The sequence below is a fragment of the Gymnoscopelus braueri genome (genome assembly GCF_963280865.1).
Source record: "Gymnoscopelus braueri genome assembly, chromosome: 12".
NCBI lineage: Eukaryota > Metazoa > Chordata > Actinopteri > Myctophiformes > Myctophidae > Gymnoscopelus > Gymnoscopelus braueri.
Window position 1 is genome coordinate 1584885 of NC_137614.1, and position 20107 is coordinate 1604991.

The following is a 20107-nucleotide window of genomic DNA, read 5'->3' on the forward strand; positions in this document are numbered from 1 at the left end:
AACGCCTGGTTATACGGCATCGCACGATGGTGTCACTTTACCAAACTAGAACAGATCTTCAAGCTAACAATGTGAGCTTAACCCATTTAGACCTGAGGCCGATTCTAAAAACGCCTCCTAAATCCTACCTACGTTTTCTGAAAAACGTCCAAAACAGTTACTTTTCAGGATTCAAATTCAAAAGTAGCAGATCTACAAGCTCGAAACGCGACGCTTCGCACCGCGTTTCGAGCTTGTAGATCTGTTACTTTTGATGCTTTCGTGTGACGCTGTAGTATGATGAAGTAGCGCGTTAATTTATGAAAAAACTAAAAAATATGAATATGGAGATGAGAGGTTTTCTGCGCGACAACGGCAATAAATAGCAACGACTAAAATGACACAGAGTTGTTCCCAGCTTGAAAGGTATGACAGCGTGTAGGTGTAACGGGACTAAATAGGTTAAAGCTACAATCCGTCTTTGGAAGGAGCATGAGGTGTAGAGGGCAGAAGGGCGAGCTTAAAAATACGTACGTAAACTTTATCCAATTTGTTGCGGCCTTTCATATGTTCCAACCTTTTGAATCGGAACGCCATGCACCCACTCGTTGCCCTCGAGGGCAACACGTTGACGGGTCCATTTCAGAGCCTTCCTAAAAATCTCGTGACCTTTTTCTTCGAATGCAAAAGGTCACGGCTAGTTTTCCCCATCAACAGCAATTATAGCCATCAATGCAACTTTAGTGATATATATAGAATGATCAGCCTGAATGCCTGCAGGGTGGATGGATGGCCCACCGAATATGTTCACAGTAACACTACACTGGGACATGGTTGCCTCACAGGAGGAAGGTCTTTGGTTCAAATCCCAGTTGGGGCCGACTCTGGACCTTCTGAGTGGAGTTTGAACTTGAGGGCTCCTGCCTCTTCAAAAACAATGCAAAGCTGATGCCATGATTCTTTAAAGGCATAGTATCTAACTTTGCTCTGTGTTTACATAATAAAAAAAATAAGTATATTTTAACCAATCATTATCTATAACAACTGTTATCAGCCACTGGAGTAGTGTGGTGGTGTTTACCTGCAGAAACACACCCTCTCGCTGTATTTTGGTGTTTTTTTAGCTACCAAAACAAACGGTGAAAACACCAACATACAGCGAGAGGGCAATGTGTATCTGCAGGTAAATGCAAATATATATGCACATTTCTTTACAATATATAAGGTAGGTAGGTAGCATCACGGACATAACTGTAAGGACATCACGAGTGGAGGAAGTTGCTAGTTGTACAGTGTGCATTGACTGACTGTACTTAGTACAATATTGTGTACGCTACTGTTAAACATAAAATTAAATGCATATAGATGTATTTGTCAAGTGGTGTGGTCAAGCGGTACTTCCACTCGTGACATCACATGATTCCACAAATAAACTTCCCAGTAAGTTTGAGGTTTCTGCTAGATGTTTCCTTGTAACCGCTCACGCTCAACAGTGATGATGTGACACGTTGCGAGCCTGTGGATGATCTGCTATGTTTGCTATTTTCTGAATGGCCTCTGGTTTAACGTCTGGCCTGGCCATCTGCACTTGGACTTGACCTGGTTAGCATGCCATGCCTACATTATATTTATATCTATTAACAGTTCATTCATTATACTGCATTATAAGTGTCATTATGTAAGACATGACCATGGCTTTATTTACATCGATACTCCAGTCATACATTCTCCATGCTACATCAATCAGAAAGAGCAGAGCAACATGTGTATAGAGCTACTACGGCTCTCACTTCTGTTATTCTATAACTGGAACAAAATAATGCAACATTGCAATTCCTGACTTAACATACGCCTATCATTTCACGTGATTCCAAGCCTGCCCAGTGAAATCCTGAGTGTACAAATGCAACCAAATGGACCCGATGCGTTTGTACACTTAAGAGTTAATTGAACGCAGAGGTCTTTACGGTGTGGTATGAATAAACGAATATGAAGCAAAGGTTTGGTCAAGGTTTAGCTAACCTTCTACTGTAAGTGTCAGTTCACTGCCCGAATACGACATAACATTTTAAAATGTGCCAATAGAATTGGCCTTTAATCATAAAATAGTATTTGTGGCTCTATGTATGCTTAGCCTTTAATTGGCTGTTTTTTGTGTGTATTAGTGATTGCCGTTTTATCTCATCAGTGCAGTGGGTTTTTACTGGCTCGACTTCTGAGCAATGGCTGTTTAGTCTACTCTAAATTGTGGTTCTGATTTAAAAATCACTCATTTCAGAGAGAATGCGTAAATATTGAAATATATATTGCATATCCCCAAAAGGCATACAAATATTGAGATATTTTTGTCCCATATCACCCAGTCCTAGTTCACAGAAAACACAGCTGGCAAGGCCAGCTGTGTTTTCAGCTAAACTCCCTCCTCACATTGTCGGGAAATCCCAGTGGGATTACCATTTGATTCACCGGGGATATTCCTCATTGACCGAAATTTTTATCTAATTGAAGTGTTAATCAAATGCTATTTTATCATTGTTTTGAGAATGTGTTGCCATGTTCGCTTATTCTAAGCGACTTTGGGCTTCTTTTTCTGCAAAGTTGCTTGTAATTAGGCCTGTTGGTAACACTGCTGGAGACGGCGCTGGAGGGCTCGTCCGAGGTCGACCTAGAGAGAGAGACAGCATTGTAACTTTTACATGGTGTTTTTACTGTTACGAGACAGTTAATGTGGCTTTGATATACTTGTTTTCTCTTCAAATGACGGCAGTGTGTGTCTGCCAACAGCATGTCCTTGACAGAGGTCACTTTTACAGTAATTGCATAGTTTTGTTGCATTCCTCGTTCTAAGTCTCTTTGGCTTGGACTGTTAGATAAATTGCTTAGATGTCTTCTGTGATTTAGTAATCAAGTCCATCATCAACGAAGGTACTGCTGTGGATATTTGCAGAATGACTTGTATACCATATGGTAATATTTGATATACAGGAGTCTCGATGCAATTTAGAAAGCTAGTTTGACTTGAAATGTATTGTGTGGCTGCCAGCAGCCTTTTAATGCAGTGTTGTGGATAAACTCTGGATGGAAGTCAGTGTAAACAGTACACTGAACACACATACGCCTATCGTATGAAATGTGCTTTATATAAATAAAGCAGGCTTGACTTGACTTGTCTGTGCTAGAGTAGATTATAGGCAGAGAGCAACGGTTCTGACTGCCAACAAACATTCTTTGAAGGAGGGCTGGTTACTATTTGTTGTGGATGAAATAAATCTGGATGAAAACATCTTCTGTTGTTGTGGATAAAACTCTGGATGAAAATATCTGCTTAACCCATTAAGACTGGGAACGCATCTGTGTCATTTTAAGATTTCTTTGGCTATTCAAAAATAGCAGATATGCAAGCTTGGTGCCACGCTATGAGCTTGTAGATCTGCTATTTTTGAAAAATTGTGAAAATGTGTGCAAATCTTTGAATATATTATATTTTTAAAGCGAACATTTGTAGCTCAAATCTTTGCTTCTGGGGGTCCCTGGAACAAGATATTTTGAGATGGGGGTCCACGGCCAAATACAGATCATTTTGGGGGTCTTTGGCATGAAAAGGTTTGAGAACCACTGATATTATAGCAACATAGGTTTAAAAAAAAAAAAAAGGATTTAGAAGACATTTAGTAGAATCAGAACTTCAGGCCTTAATGGGTTAATCTCTCTCTATATATAAACGCACGGAATCTCTACGCATCTGTCCGGGTTTCCCCCGCATATCTCTAGAACCGTCGGGCCGATCGATGTCAAACTCACCGTGTGCATCGGCGATGATCCGTGTGGCTGTCTGAGTCCCTTTTATGCCCATATATGGAGATCCCCGATGTCTTCAATATAACGTCATAGTACAGACATCACAGACTGGCCTCCAAGTACTATGATAGTGGGTACGGCACTAATCACTCTGACAACGGAGTGTTGCATAACCAGAGGGCTATGCGTTCCCAACGGGCATCGGCCTAAAAGCGCTGTAAACATACACTGTTCATGAAATCTTCCCCTAAACCAATCCCAGATTCATTCATACAGGATGTGTTGTAACAGGTGTTTGTAAAGCAGGTTGCTTTAATGGGTTTTCTTAATTAGCCCATTTAAAGTATCTTGGCTTTGATTTTATACTATAATTAAGCTGCTATTTAGACAGGCTACAGTAGCTGTGTGTTTGAACTGCGTCGCACGTCTGCCAACAATCTGTCCTTGATAAAGGTCGGCTAGCTCTTTAAATTAATTTAAATCGTATTCTCCATCGAGTGAAATAATTCTTCAATTCCTCAGTAGAAAATGCCGTGTTCAGACACGATTGCGATCCATTGTCTGATTTGTATATCATCATCATTCATCAAGTCCAGGATGAATGGTTGACATTTTACCTTTCATGTAGTAGAGTGTATTGTGGTCTGCAGTCATTCAGAATGAAGTTTAAATAAATAGTGACTCAGAACGTAAATATAAGTGAGTCACCGCTGGCAAAGCAGAAGGAACGCACGGCAACCAAACAATGTACTGTAGCTCACATTAAGCCTGCAGTGTCAGTAGCATCTTAACAGTACATCACACCCAGAATAAAATGACAAGAGAATTCAATCGGCCTAAATAACGACTGAAGACTTTCCAAAATGCCAGCGCGCCTCTGTCAGCGACCACGTTTTACTACTGGCCTAGAATGTCAAGTTTACTACTGCCATATAGTGTCAAAGAAGCATTGCATAAAACATGCCAGTGCTCTTGTAAAAAGTGTAATATTTTTAGTTAATAGTTACGCTCATTAAACCATAACTCAAGTCGAATTACACCGTTTGACAAAGCAGGGTGAGAGGTCGTGACCTTGAGTCCAGAGCAGCTTCCAGTGAGGGTCCGGAGACGGTAGAGATAATTCCTCCTCCGAGCCAAAGGTCATAAACACCACACCATCATAAAGCCATGTGTGTTTTTAACTGGGGCAGCTGTTCATATCAAAGCCCAGGGACACTTGACAGGAGATAGGCAGCCTCTACAAAGCTGGGATGCTTGTATAGATTAAAGCTATACGAAGAGTATGTTAATGGTATAATGAAATAATAATTAAAAAAAACAGTACATTTTTACATTATGCATACTGTGTAAAAAGTGTAATTGTTTTAGAAAAATAACTTGAGAAGCAACTGGCTAATTTTTAGAACACAAATGTGTGATCCCAGAGTAAATTAACAAAAAGTAACAGCACTGTAAACATACTGAGGCTAAATAATAGCTGAACACTTTTAAAGACAAAATAATAAAAAATATATAACATATAATATAATAATAATAAAATAAAGACACTTCATGGTGTCTTATTCTTGGGTACATAGCAAAGCTAAGGCAGTGTAATCTAAAATAATAGCTAACAACAGCTAAATTAATTTGTTGCACAACCCCTTTGACAAGCATCAAGCAGAAATGTTGGGGGAGATCAGATGCCATTCCTCAGCTTGGAAGGGGAAAGAGTCTAGGATGCTTGGAGAGCATTAGCCATTGATTGTCTTGTGGGTCATCACCAGTGCTTTGAATTGGATGCGTTGGATGCAGGCAGCAACCAGAAGCCAGGGAATGGAGCACAGAAGGCGGGAGTCATGTGAAAATGTCAGTCCAGGCGATCAGTTGTAGGGGTTTGAGCATGCAGGCAGACCAGCAAGGAGGGAGTTGCAATAGTCTACCTGGAGATGACTGAGGCCTGGATAAGGAGCTGGGCAGAGTCCCTGCCTGGTGCAGACATGCAAAAGTGTCACTTTTCAGCTACAGTAAATTTTTTGAACCCAAATAGGGCAATTGTGTGACACCTGACCCGAAAGAAAACAATATGTTGTCACCTTTTTCACCTCAGGGCTGTTTGCGTGCCTGCTAGGAAGAGTCTAAGGAATGTAACCTCTACACCAAAAGGATGCCCGAACTTTACCAATATGTAAATCCTGTCATTCTATTGTCGAGGAAGGCATGTGAAAATAAGACAGCACTTATCAACAATACGCTATGTGAGCTTTCACTGTAAAATTGCCTACAGCCTGCGTAGAACGAAAGCAAGTCAAAGCTTTGCACATCCATCCTTGGTTTTATGTAGACTGGCGCGCAGAGAGAGTGAGCTTTCTGCATACAGAACTCATTGGGAAGTGTTGCTTTATTTTCACTTTCTTTTTGCGATAAACGGTCAACATTAAATGATAAAAGTAGAAGCAAAACGAGCACAACTCAGTCCTTTAAAACAACAGTTTACCGGGTGCACGGACGCGTTTCGGCGTCAAGCCTTCATCAGCGAGAAGAGATATAGAAGAGATATAGAGATAGGACTGAGGGCAGCCGCAGTTGAGTTGAGAGAGTGCGTCTGAAATACGGAAGTCACTGATTCGCGTATATACATTATACACTATACAAGGGAAGCTATCCATTACTTTGAGTATGTGCATGTGTTAATAATTAATGGGTTTATGATGTTTCTTATCTATTGCCTTCAGTCCTATATTGATATCTTCAACCTCTCATTCTTAATCTTGGGGAGAAAAATCTGCTTTGTACAAGATTCCAACATTCTATGTAATGACACGCCTTACTACATTCAAAACATACCAATCACAAACCACACTCATTCCAATATGCCAGTCACAGTTGACCTCCAGGCGGGCCATGGTACTAGCCATGCCCAAGATGAGAGCTCATAGGCGGGGAGAGGGTGTCTGAGGTGAGTGGGTGTCTGGTTGTGGCGGTTCCAACAGCTCCATGCGGTTCATGGCTCTGTAGTAGCCACACAGAGGGCCCTCTGAGTCGGGTAGAAGCAGTGCAGTGGTCCCTGGGCACTTGGAACATGGCATTATGGACAGGAATAACAAAAGTCTTCCAGAGAAGGCTGGGAGTCTCCCTTGTCCCCTGGTGAATATCAGTACAATAAAAAAACTGTACAAATATACGTACATGCCAGGCAAATGCAAACTGTATTCACAGGTGGCTCATTATCTGGATACAGGTCACAAGACATAAACGATGACCTGACCCCAATCCTGACTTGTATTGTCTGCGTGTGTTGTTGGCAAACAGGTTGAATTAGAGTTTTATATACTCTCTCTCTCTCTCTCTCTCTTTATCTCTCTTTATCTCTCTCTCTCTCTCGCTCTCGCTCTCTCTCTCTCTCTCTCTCACACTTGCATTGCTTCTTCACTCATTGTATCACTAATTTTCTGTTTAATTAGGATAATATTTTTCATCTCTCCATCCATCTTCCATCACCTCCCTCTTCGATCTGTGTGTGTGTGTGTGTGTGTGTGTGCGCGCGTTTGACAGTGCGTTAAACAGCTGTTACCTCACAGTAACTACAAAACACACAGGTACACAGACACACAAACACTGACTGAACACAGTGGAACCTTGGAACTTCAGATATCTGATTTAAACCGTTTTTCTCTTTGGGTAGCATACATTAGGTCATCCATGAACTACATCTGACCAACTTTACATGACCCGCAATAGACTCGCAGGTCTTACCAATTATACAAATGAAGGCTCTGTTCCATTTAATGTAGCACAGTGGTTCTCAAACGTAATAATTTCAAGGACCCCTATAACTCTGAGAACCAAATGGAACCAAATGGACCCTTACGGGTCCATTTGGTGCCATTTGTACACTCTCAATAGTTAAACACCCGTAAGGGGCCATTTGGAACCCGCTCAGGAACCATGAGGGTCCCTGGACCACACCTTGAGACCCACTGGTGTAGCAGAGTGTTTCCAGTGACCCAACATGGTTCAATATCAACTCCTTAATCAGTATAATTGGTAACACCTGTGAAGGAAGTAGGGAAGAGGCCCAATTTCTTTTTCAATATGGTTGCTGTGCATAGAGCCTATTAGCATAGATCACATTAGACACAACAGAGACAGGAGTCACAGGACAGCACATGCACAGAGCAGCAGACCTCGGAGGTCGTTGGTAAACAGAATGGTGAACATTGATCAACACGATGCATCATTGACCCTCACCTCTGAACACCACAGACCACCATGTTTAGATTCTTAACACAACAAGACATGTCACAGTAACACATCTGAAATGTATAAAGTTTCATGGCCGTGGATAAAAGATGTTAAATTGGAAAGAATCAGGTGTTTGTTGGGTGTCTGATATTTACTCCCTGATATCTCCCACAATGATTGTCTACAACAGCGGTTCTCAACCAGTGGTCCGGGGACCACCAGTGGTCCTTGAGGGGGTTCCAGGTGGTCCCCAGCTAAATGATGGAGAGTTGGAAACCAAATGGACCCTTATAGACCCTTATAGATCTTATAGATCTTTAGATCTTTGGACCCATAAGGGTCCATTTGGTTTCATTTTACGCTCTCTAGAGTTAAATTATTGTTAAACAGCTGCATGACTTAATTAGATAATTCTTATTTTGATCAACGTTTGCCTGGTACTATGGTACCAACATCAATACAGCATTGAATTGTGGACAAAATCGTATCCAACGACAACAAAATATTCGAAGTCTTGGGTCTGATAGTCTAACAAACGGTGGTTCCGTGGCTCAAATGCCGAATAAATAATGGACCTTGATATGAAAAGGGTTGAAAACCACTGGTCTACAATGTCCAGTCATTTGTCGGATAATGAACGGTGGCTGGCATATTGGACGGCGTTTGTCTGGTCCTTGTTTTGTCTTGGTGAAACGTCTTGGCAGCTTTGCTGCTCCATCACTGTTTAGTATTTTCACCACTTTTGTGTGAACTTTGGAAACTTGAAAACTATAGTGAACAGATTATGGGAGGGGGGGGGGGCAAAGTTTGATGGCCTTGTGTTGTGATCTGTGGATGATGCAGTCAGTGTATTATTGGATCATTGCTAAGTCTCTGAAGCCAGCCTGTCTGTCTGCCTTTTCCGCAATCTTGGAATGTTCCAGAGATGGTCTGTAATTCCAGGAAAAAGAAGAAACCTTCATTTTCCTGGTAGGCAGAAGTAAAATGGAAATTGGAAATCGTGGGAGCTGTCTTAAGATGAGGCTACTATAGGTCATTGTGGACAGAGCTTTGCACACAAACACACAGCATCAGTACAATAGTTTAGCAATTGCTTTTGCGGCTTGGCTAATAAGCAGAATGGTAAACAAATGAAATGGTAAACAACAATGCAATAAATAAAACGGTATACAGGATCATGTTGACAGATGGGTCATGAGTTGGATGAGATGTTTGTAATGACAGGGAGGGAGTGCAAACTGTTATTGAATCTGGTGGTTTTGCATTTTGATGTTGCAATATCTGTATCTCCTCCCAGAGTCAAGTGGGGGAAAACAGTTTGAGATTGTATTTTCCTAAGGAGGGCAATAGTTTGACGCCTTGAGCTCAGATATCCTGTGATTGGCTGAGACGGAGTTCTAAGGGAGTTTTGTTTGACCACCTGATAACCTATTCCTTTCCGTATCACCAGAACCATTGGAGTTAGATACCGTAGTCTTCTGTGTTACTTCACCTCCTGGCCGAAGGCCAAACCAATCAGAGGCAAGGGAAATCGACCAATGGGAAGCCTGAGGTCCTGACCTGAAACGGGCTCTCACTTTGGGGTCAGGGGTTAAAGTTCATGGCTATAATTAGAATCGGTGGTCAGGGTGTGTGTGTAAGTCTGTAGTTGGCTGCCCTGTGTGACATCATCATCCCTCGCCACGTGGCCCGTCAGATTAACTGGCCTGTAATCTCTTAATCCTGTTGTCAACAAGACCAGACTCTCTCTCTACTGCTTTACTCCTAACATCCTCTCCTCTCCTCTCCTCTGTCATAACTATTTCTCTCTCCATCTGTTATTGTCAGGAATGTTTCCATGTTGAATGAGATGACACAGTTCATTCATTAAGAAATAATTAACATCCTCTGTGTCTCTCTCTCTCTCTGTTCCATTTGCTCTGGTCTTTGTTACCTCTTAGGTTGTCATGACACACACACACACACACACACACACACACACACACACACACACACACACACACACACACACACACACACACACACACACACACACACACACACACACGCACTCTATATTGCTAATGGAGCTGAATGCTGAATGTCATGCACCCACATCTGTCATCTGCTGTCATAATGCCGGCCATGCCCCTGTTTGCTGTTGTATTTATTATTTATTGTTATTGCATTGTTTATCGTTTTAGTTGTTTACCATTTCTGTTTAATAGTTGAGCCACGAAGCAATTGCAAAACGTATTGTAATGATGCAGTCTGTTTGTGTAACTGTCCTCAATGCCCCCAATACGCTGTATCATCCACACAAGGACGAGGCCATGAAGCTTCGTATATATTACATCTGTAACTCAATCTGACATGTTGGTGCAATCTAGTGGTCAAAGATCAAGGTTATGACGTGCCGGCCACTAGATCAGCCACAGATCTATAGCTCACATGCATCACAATGTGATGGGTTGTGAGCTTGTACTAGACCAGTGGTTCTCAAACTTTTTCATGTCAAGGACCCCCAAAATGATATGTATTTCAAAATGTTTTGTTCCAGGGACCCCCCCCAGAAGCCAAGATTTGAGTTACAAACTCAGTGATGCGCTATGAGCTAGTAGGAGAGAATGGAGACAAAAGTAACAGGGGGCAAAAGTAACACACTCAATAACTCTAATTGGAAATAAGCTAGAGGGGTGAGACTTATTGTGCACATGCTCAGTAGGGTCCTCTCTCTGCCTATGGAAGGATAGAATGATCATTTCATCTCAGCAGAAGTTTTCAACAAAAAAATGATTTTGAGGTGTAAATGTACGGTATGTTCCTTCTGCTGTCTAAAGATAAGATGTCAGCTAATTTAAACTTGGATGAATTGTATCTCTATGTTATTGGTCACAAATTAACGTCAGCAGCCTATGCTAGTATAGGTGTTTCTAGATAGAATATGGGATTTTATCATGGTTGCCCCATCGGGGGCAATTGTAACAAAGTGACCGGGGTCAATTGTAACAATGTGTTTTCAATGCAAGCAGATTTCTGGGATTTCATACTTTTATGTTAGTAAATGAACATATTTCACTAAATGTCACTACATTTCAAAGTAAAAATAAATTTAAATAAAAAATAGACATACATTTGAAAAAACTAAATTGAAAAATAAAATCATTCGAATAAAAATACAAAATAATTGTAATTATGTATATAAAACATTCGTAAGTAAAACTGTTAAATTATAAAAAATACATATTACTTAGTGATGTGCTTTTATTTGAGATAAAGTGTATTAATATGACTTATTTTTACAGTGTTACAATTGCCCCCAACCACTGTTACAACTGCCCCCGTCACGGGGGCAGTTGTCCCCAGTTTTGTCCCCGGTCTCCTATATCTGCTATTTTTGAATAGGAAAAGTATAAAAGGTTAAAGTGGTTGAAATGATTGTGATGCTATATTAACAACACATTTAGCTGGGGACCCCCTGGAACCCCTGGGGGTCCCCGGACCCCACTTTGAGAACCAATGCTGTAGACTATACTGTAATGAACAGTGCAGCGCCGCGAGCTGGGATCGAATCCCAAGTCCCACTCACCAGTTCGGCCAACAGCCCCCTGCGCTAAGAGAGCTAGCTAGTTGAGGCCGCTTATGAGGATGCTACGATACTATCACTATTTGACATACAGTACAGCAAAGTAAATGGGATTTAAGTGGTTTATAACATGCTTTCTACTACAGCGAAATGCCCTTTTTTAATATGTCACGTGTGATTGGTCAATTTTGCAGACATGCAGACTTATCCCACAATGCATTGTGAAAAGTAGTGTACAACTGATGGTCACTATCGCAAACCCTGTATGCATTGCGCTGAAAGACAAATGCCGCCATTTATGTGCGAGCAATTGTGTCATCAGCTTGACCCGAGAAGTGTCCGAAATGTGTATTTTAATTTAGCTGATGAGTTGACTATGAAGCCCTCTACATAGAACTCCCTATATAGGCAGTACGGAGTTGTGAATGAATGTGTGATTTCGGACACACAGCCAATGTGAAACGAGACCTAATATTTATGATACTATCTAGTGTAATAAAGTGTTGTTTTGTACAACAGTCGAGCTCCATGGCACAGGGACAGGAGGAGCCCTGTTGTCCTGTCCTGTCAGCCAGGTGTGACAGAGCTCGTTAAAGAGGCTCGTTAGGAAGGCTTGACACAGCCCGGTGAGCTGTCCTGTCATGGAAGCTCATTATGGCTGTATGGACAGGCCCGACTCGTTAACGACTCATTACAACACCTGGCTTGATAAGGCCAGGTGTCGGTCTGATGGCGAGGAAAATTAAGATGACGATGAATATGATGTGATGATGGTGGTCTTTTCGCCAGGCTACACTCTGATTAGCAATGCGTTTAGGGATGGGACGATAATCGTCACAAAAAAATATCGTGAAATTATCCTCCGTCTAGCTGCAAATTCAGTACCACTTAAACCCACTATACTTGATCAAACGGACCTGTAAAGAGTGCATTTGGTACGCTCTCATTTCACTCTACACAAGTTGTTGCGTTGCATCGCGTTGTGAGCTTGTATATCTGCTATTTTCTAAACAAACCTGCCCCATATGAAGACAAACATTTCTAGGAAGACTAGAAATACAACAATGTTATGGTTACCTTGGGTGATACAAAAATGTGGCTTGGCCCCTAGACTACTGGTCTTCTGTGTCTATAATATGCTCTGTCCGTATTATCTTGTGAGAGTACATAGACTAGGGTTACAGAGGTAACAGTTCCAACAGAGATTCCCAAGGTTTCCTTTCTCGGGCCACATTAACTACTTCTACCTCCAGCGGGATACCGACTCCTGAGGCATTCCAAGGCCAGCGTGGAGATCAAATCCCCCATCTGGTCCTCCCTTGGTCTGCCCCGTGGTCTCGGCCCAGCGGGATGTACCCCAAAGGCCGCTGCAGGGAGATGCCCAGGAGGCCTGAGTTTTAATGTCTTAACTTCTTGAGACTGTAGCTGTGGTTTAGAGTGGTTTAGAATTGCATGTGCCTTTTACTCTCTGATTGGTATTGTTTACAATAAAGTCCAGTGGTGGAAAGTAACTAAGTGCATTTACTTAAGTACTGTACTTAAGTACTGAGGTATTTGTACTTCACTTGAGAATTTCCAATTTCGAATACTTTTACTTCTAGTCCACTACATCTCGTATCCAAATATTGTGCTTTTACTTTTGTCACTTTAAGTACATTATGATGCCAATACTTTTGTACTTTTACTCAAGTGAATTTTTTATTCCAGACTTTTACTGACAGTCCAAGTAAAAAATGTGAGAACTTTTTCCACCACTGACCAGAACCACCATAACAGGCTCCTTTCCAGGTAAAGGATGCTCTACTCAGTCTCTCTCTGGGGTGACAAAAAAGATTGACCAGTAGATTGAGAGCTTTGCCTTCTGGCTCAGCTCTCTTTTGGTCACAACAGTGCGGTACATTGAACACAGCACTGCCCCTGCTGCTTCCATTCTCCGCCTGAACTCCTGCCCTCGCTCGGGAACAAGGCCCCTTACTCCTTCACTCGGGCTAAGGTCTCATTCACTACCTTGAGTGAGATAAGTGGATGAAAATGGATGGACGGAGTATATGTCCCAGTGACTTAGCTTAACCATGCTGTGCTTAACCCAGCTTAGCTAAGCTAACAGTAGCATTGTGAACTGAATGGCCAAACTGCTTAGCAGGCTAACCGTATAGCAATAGGTGTGACTATTTCTGTAGTTCTTAGTCTCACTTTCACCCCTTCAGCTTAACAACATGAACCTCTCTATTGTGGGCATGGCATAATGGGTGAACATTATAGCCGGATATAAGCTCACAACGTGTCACGTTGCGACACATTGTGAGCTGACTCTGAATTCCCCCCGCAGGACTAATAAGGTATACCAAAAAATAGGATGCAGTTAATTTGCGTCATCCAGGCTGAGACACACACACACACACACACACACACACACACACACACACACACACACACTGTGTGTGTGAGTCGTCATGCTCATACATGACTAACAGGCAGCTCCTACATGATGGGTTTCTCAATGAGTTGTGTTTCCCAAAGAGAGAGAGAGAGAGGGAGAGATCCCGACAGAGAGAAAGAGATAGAGAGATACAGTGGAGGACAAGTGGGAGAGAGAGAGAGAGAAAGAATGTGAGTGAATGAAAGAGGATTGTTGCCTATTCATGCAACTCATGATTGGCCCTCATTCAGTGCTGCGTGCGTGCGTGCGTGCGTGCGTGCGTGTGTGCGTGCGTGTGTGCGTGCGTGCGTGTTGTGGTTGTGAGTCTGCGTGTGTGTGTGTGTGTGTTGTGCTTGTGAGTCTGCGTGTGTGTGTTTATTGTGAGCGTGTGTGAGCGTGTATTTCTATGCATCACCTTAATTCACATCATGCATCACCTTAATTCACACCAGGACAAGTTGAAACTGGCAACATTTGTTTTATCTGTAAATGGATTGCAAGATCTTCAATCCTCCAGTGGTTTAACATTAAGCTGAGGAATCTCTGTGTGTTCTCACTTCAGTGCATCAACAACTGATGTTACCATACCCGGCTACTACACTCATCTGCTGATAAATAATACACAATAATATAGGGGTGCAAGAGTTAATCGAACTAATCTGAATAACCGATTATAAAAAGCGATCATTTAATAAAATAATTGATTGATTGAAGTCATTGTAGGTGAAAAGTTTCAAAAGAAATTGGAGATCGGCTATGCTCACAATTCTTCGAAGCGTGAAATAACGCTTAAGTGGTTAATACATTTGTGGCTATAAAAAAAAATGAAATAAAAAAAGTGTAAAAAACAAGCTTCTCAATTATTCGATTATTCCAAAAGTTTATTAGTAGAATAATCGGTATGAAAATAACAGATAGTTATACTATACCTATACCTACAGTAATACTACTATAGGCTATAGATCTGTTGGGAATCCGGTCCAGTGAGTTTAGGATTTAAAATGATTTAGTTAGCTTACACTCGTGTTTATTAGGATTGAAGATGTATCAAGCAGCAGTACCAGTACCACACACACATTGAATTATAAGCACACACGCCATTATTGATATGAACACACAGCAGTTGTCACAATATAGCAGGCACAGGCCAGCTAGCTCAAAGCTCTGGCACGCAATACCTTTACAGAAGTCATAAAAGTTATTTAAAGGCATATTAAAGGACTGACTGACTGACTGACTGACTGACTGACTGACTGACTGACTGACTGACTGACTGACTGACTGACTGAATGACTCACTCTTTCTCTCCACTCTTTCTAACTCTTGAGGTGTGTTTTCATAGAAATCCATGTCATATGAAAACATGCACACATCTTTTATGGCAGCAGTTTTGGTGTTCAAAAACTTCCGGCAAGCTTTCTAGTAATTCCTAGTAGTGAAAACGTTATCACTGTTCCGGATAACATGATGACATTGACAAAGAGGAAGAGAGAGTGTTGAGTAACTAAGTACATTTACTTACGTACTGTACTTAACCCATTAAGACCTGAGGCGATTCTTAAAAATGTTTTCTAAATCCTAACAGTTTTTTTAAATCTAAAAAATAAATAAATCAAGATTTAAAAAAAATAGCAGATCTACAAGCTCATAGCGCGGCACTCGGTGCCGCGCTATGAGCTTGTATATCTGCTATTTTTGAATAGCCAAAGAAATCTAAAGTGACACAGATGCGTTCCAGGTCTTGATGGGTTAAGTACAATTTTGAGGTATTTTTTACTTTACTGGAGTATTTCCAATTTTCAATACTTATACTTCTACTCCACTACATCTCAGAGGGGGAAAAAAATATTTTACTACAATTATTAGAAAACTAGTTACTAGTTACTTTATAGATTTTTATTATTATTACAAAACATACATCAATCACTTCAACCCTGTATACATTTCAGCCATTTGAAAATAGCCGATCTACAAGCTCACAATGCGTCATGATGCGACACAGTGTGAGCATGTAGATCTACTAATTTCAAAACATTTTGCATAATTAGTACTTTCTACTTTTGGTATTATTTGGTACTATTGATACTTTTACTTAAGTAGAACATTTTTGTCCTTTTTCCACCACTGCAGAGCGTTCTTTCTTACTGGTTCCGACCATTAAGACCGGTGTGGTCGAGCGAGCATTGATCTGAAGAGAGAGAGACCGTCACTTTGGAATGGATACTTGAGCTCATCCAGACTGGATGAGCTCCGTTTGTATAGGAGAGGGTGGGCGAGAGAGAGACAGAGAGAGAGAGAGAGGGAGGGGCACAGCTGTCTTTCATATGGTTTAATAAGTGGCCGTTTAAAAAAAAGAACGATCGGTTAAGTTGACATTTCAAGATACGGTATGTCGTCTTGGACATGAGATTTTAGGCTGGAAACGGAACTGCGAACTCCACCTGTTTTCCTCTGACTCCTCTGTTCTTTCAATGGATTAAAGTTACATTAGCCTGAGTGCCAGCTTGCCGATGGAAGTCTCGCATGCTTACAGTCACCTCTCGCGCAAGTATAAAGTACTATTCCGCTATGCGATGAGACGAATGAAAACGGTCGCATAACGGGCATTACCAGCACTTTTTCTGCCAAGGAGGCCATGTTGAAAACGACTCTCCCACTGCCTATGCCAGCAACTTATGCTAATTCTTTAGCCAGAGATATACTGGCACTGTACTGAAAACATGGCTTTGGGGAATTTGTCTTTGTATACCAACCAGTGTTCTTCATGCCAAATACCAGACACACACACACACACACACACACACACACACACACACACACACACACACACACACACACACACACACACACACACACACACACACACACACACACACACACACACACATTGACCCACTTACTCCCTGGGGAGCGTGTGTGTGTGTGTGTGTGTGTGTGTGTGTGTGTGTGTGTGTGTGTGTGTGTGTGTGTGTGTGTGTGTGTGTGTGTGTGTGTGTGTGTGTGTGTGTGTGTGTGTGTGTGTGTGTGTGTGTGTGTGTGTGTGTGTGTGTGTGTGTGTGTGTGTGTGTGTGTGTGTGTACCCCTATCCAGCTTTGTTGTCATACCAATTAACATACCAGTAAGACAGAGAGCGAGGGACAGAAAGAGGGAGATTGACTAAAGACAGACGGAGGGTAAAACTGTACACTTTAACACAGTCAGTTTATAAACCTCCACGTGTTACAGATGTGTTGTACATGTAGATTATCATTCGTGATTGCATGCAGTTGGTTACTGAAGATAACAACCATTGACGGAGGGCTAACACTTCATCCATTTTGTTTTTCCACATATCTTCATGTAATTGGTCCTCACTAATGTTCATTATAAGATCATTTCTGTCTATCAACTCTGTGTCTCATTGGTGGACTGTGGACGGTTCAGAAACCTGCCTACCAGTGACATCATCGATGGGGGATTCCAAGCTAATAGACATTACAGCCTTTCTCTTCCTGGAAAGTTAGCATGCTGATATAGAAGAATGTTTTTCCATTGATAATAAAATAGAAAAATACAGTTTGAAATCTTGTTTGGAATGATCAAACCTGCCTCCTGATGAGGTCGCTGGTAGGCAGGTTTCTGAACTGTCCACAGCCCTCCTCACAGACACAGAGTGAGAGTAGACACAAACGGTATCCTTGCATGAAGTTTGTTATTTTAGGGGTGATACAGTATGTGGGGTGGGCTCGGCTAGTTGCTGTATGGGAGAGCTTTTGTCTGTTGTCTGTGTATGTATGGATGTTATTTGTTCTGCATGTTACTGTATGTGCGTACGTACAGTATGTATTCAAATAGCTTTACATGGGTATGTCATGTCATCTCATGAAGTTTGTTATTTCAGGGGAGATTATGTGGGGTGGGAGCGGCTAGTTACTGTATGGGAGAGTGAAAACCAGATCTAAAGGGGGTTTATCCCTCTAATAAAGGTAGATTATTGTCTCTGTCTACTTCCTGGAGTCTTGTATGTTGCAGTACAGTGACTCAGAGCCTCTTGCTTGATGAGCAAAAGCCTACTATCTCCCTCAGCCAAGGTGGAATTCCCCCTTAGGCTAGTAGTGGTTAAGATGATCGCTTTCCACGCGGGAGACCCGGGTTCGATTCCTGGGTGTTACATATATATGGTATACTGACTGTATGCTATTGTCTGTTTTCAGGAGTGTTTTTAATTCCGTACCTGATCATCGTCTTCGTTGGAGGGATTCCCATATTCTTCTTGGAGATCGCTCTGGGACAGTTCATGAAAGCAGGAAGTATCAATGTCTGGAACATCGCTCCCCTGTTTAAAGGTACAACATACTGTACGCACACACACACACACACACACACACACACACACACACACACACACACACACACACACACACACACACACACACACACACACACACACACACACACACACACACACACTCAAAGTGGGGTCTGAGGACCCCCAGGGGTCCTAAGGGGGTTCCAGGGGGTCCCCAGCAAAATGTGTTAGTATTGCATCAAAATCCGTTGAACCACTTTAATCCCATTTACATTGGCTATTTGCCAAAATAAATCTTGAGCATTTTTGAAAAGCATGGAATATTTTAACACTTTACAACACACATCTTGTATGGGGGTCTCTGGCACAAAATATTTTCACCAAATACACATTAATTTGGGTGTCCTTGACATGAAAAGGTTTGAGAACCACTGGCCCTGGGCATGAACTCTCACCTCAAAACAGACGCATGACTAAATGTCATATGGTCAGGGTGGAGTGGAGTGTTTAATGTAGATGTGAGAGTGTATATATAGTGATAACAGTCTTTATAAATGTACTTTATAAAGTGATAACATGGTGTGAATGTACAGTAGTCAGGTGTGTACGTGTCATACTGTATGTCACATGATACACACACACACCACGTCTACTGGAAAACTACCAGCCTGTTATCAAACTGATACAAGGTTCAGCATGTGTGATAACAACCTGCCAACACACACACACACACACACACACACACACACACACACACACACACTACGAACAGTGGTGGAAAAAGTACTATAAGTAAAAGTATCCTTACTATCATGTAGAAATACTCTGTTACTGTTACAAGTAAAAGTCCGGAATTCAAAATTTACTTGAGTAAAAGTACAAAAGTATTGGCATCAAAATGTACTTAAAGTAAAAGTACTCATTATGCAGAATGTCCCATTTCAAGTTTTCAAAATGTATACAAATCTTTTGAAAATAGCAGATCTACAAGCTCACAATGCGTCTCATCGCGACGCATTGTGAGCTTGTAGATCGAGCTAGAGTGAGCTTGTAGATTTTTAAATAGCCAAAATACATATAGAGCATTAGTCGTTAATGTATGTTTTGTAATAATAATCAAAATCTACAAATATAACTAATAACTAAAGCTGTCAAATAATTGTAGTGGAGTAAAAGTACAATATTTGCCTCTGAGATGTAGTGGAGTAGAAGTAAAAGTATTGAAAATTGGAAAATATTCCAGTAAAGTAAAACATACTTCAAAATTGTACTTAAGTACAGTACTTGAGTAAATTTACTTAGTTACTTTACACCACTGTCTACGACTCCACGTAGAAGAAAAGGGTACAAGGACACAAATATCGAAGGTTCAGTATGTGAAAACATTTTCATGCCCCCCAAATTAATTGGCAATTAAAAGCTGTCGAGTGTTATCAGCATAACAATGACAGGAGAGCTTGTGAGCAGAGAGAGTACGGTAGAGTGTCATTAATGTTGAAATAAATCCACCTGTAGGGTGTCGACAGATGAAGCTGTGGCTTTAACAGAGGTGAGGGGGTCCGCAGCCGCTAATAATGACCCCTGAGACCCTCCGAGTTCCAGAGTCTGATCCAAGGACACTCCAGGGTGTCCAGTGTCCTGCTGGGTTTCTCTGAACCTTGCGTCTCCTAAGGTCCTGGTGCTATCTTTATGCGGTCACATGTGTTTTATTTCTGTCTAACGGTTTGACTTCCAGGTCAGATTTACACCCAGTTACACACTAACACTACCTGCTGCTGGTGGTCACTGGGAGCTACCCTTTATAACCACGGTCTACTGGGAGCTGCCCAGTACA

At 41.6% G+C, this 20107-nt stretch overlaps 2 protein-coding genes across 2 annotated transcripts in view; both read left to right on the top strand.

The window, feature by feature from the left end:
* Positions 1 to 20107, top strand: part of LOC308096879 (SOSS complex subunit B2-like) — a 378668-nt gene that overhangs the window by 232157 nt on the left and 126404 nt on the right. The gene's annotated exons all lie outside the window — the stretch shown is intronic.
* Positions 1 to 20107, top strand: part of slc6a8 (solute carrier family 6 member 8) — a 54689-nt gene that overhangs the window by 8103 nt on the left and 26479 nt on the right. Inside the window, exon 2 of the mRNA XM_080444369.1 lies at positions 18179 to 18310. Coding sequence (XP_080300495.1) covers positions 18179 to 18310 — 132 coding nt within the window. The remainder of the gene's footprint in view (positions 1 to 18178; positions 18311 to 20107) is intronic.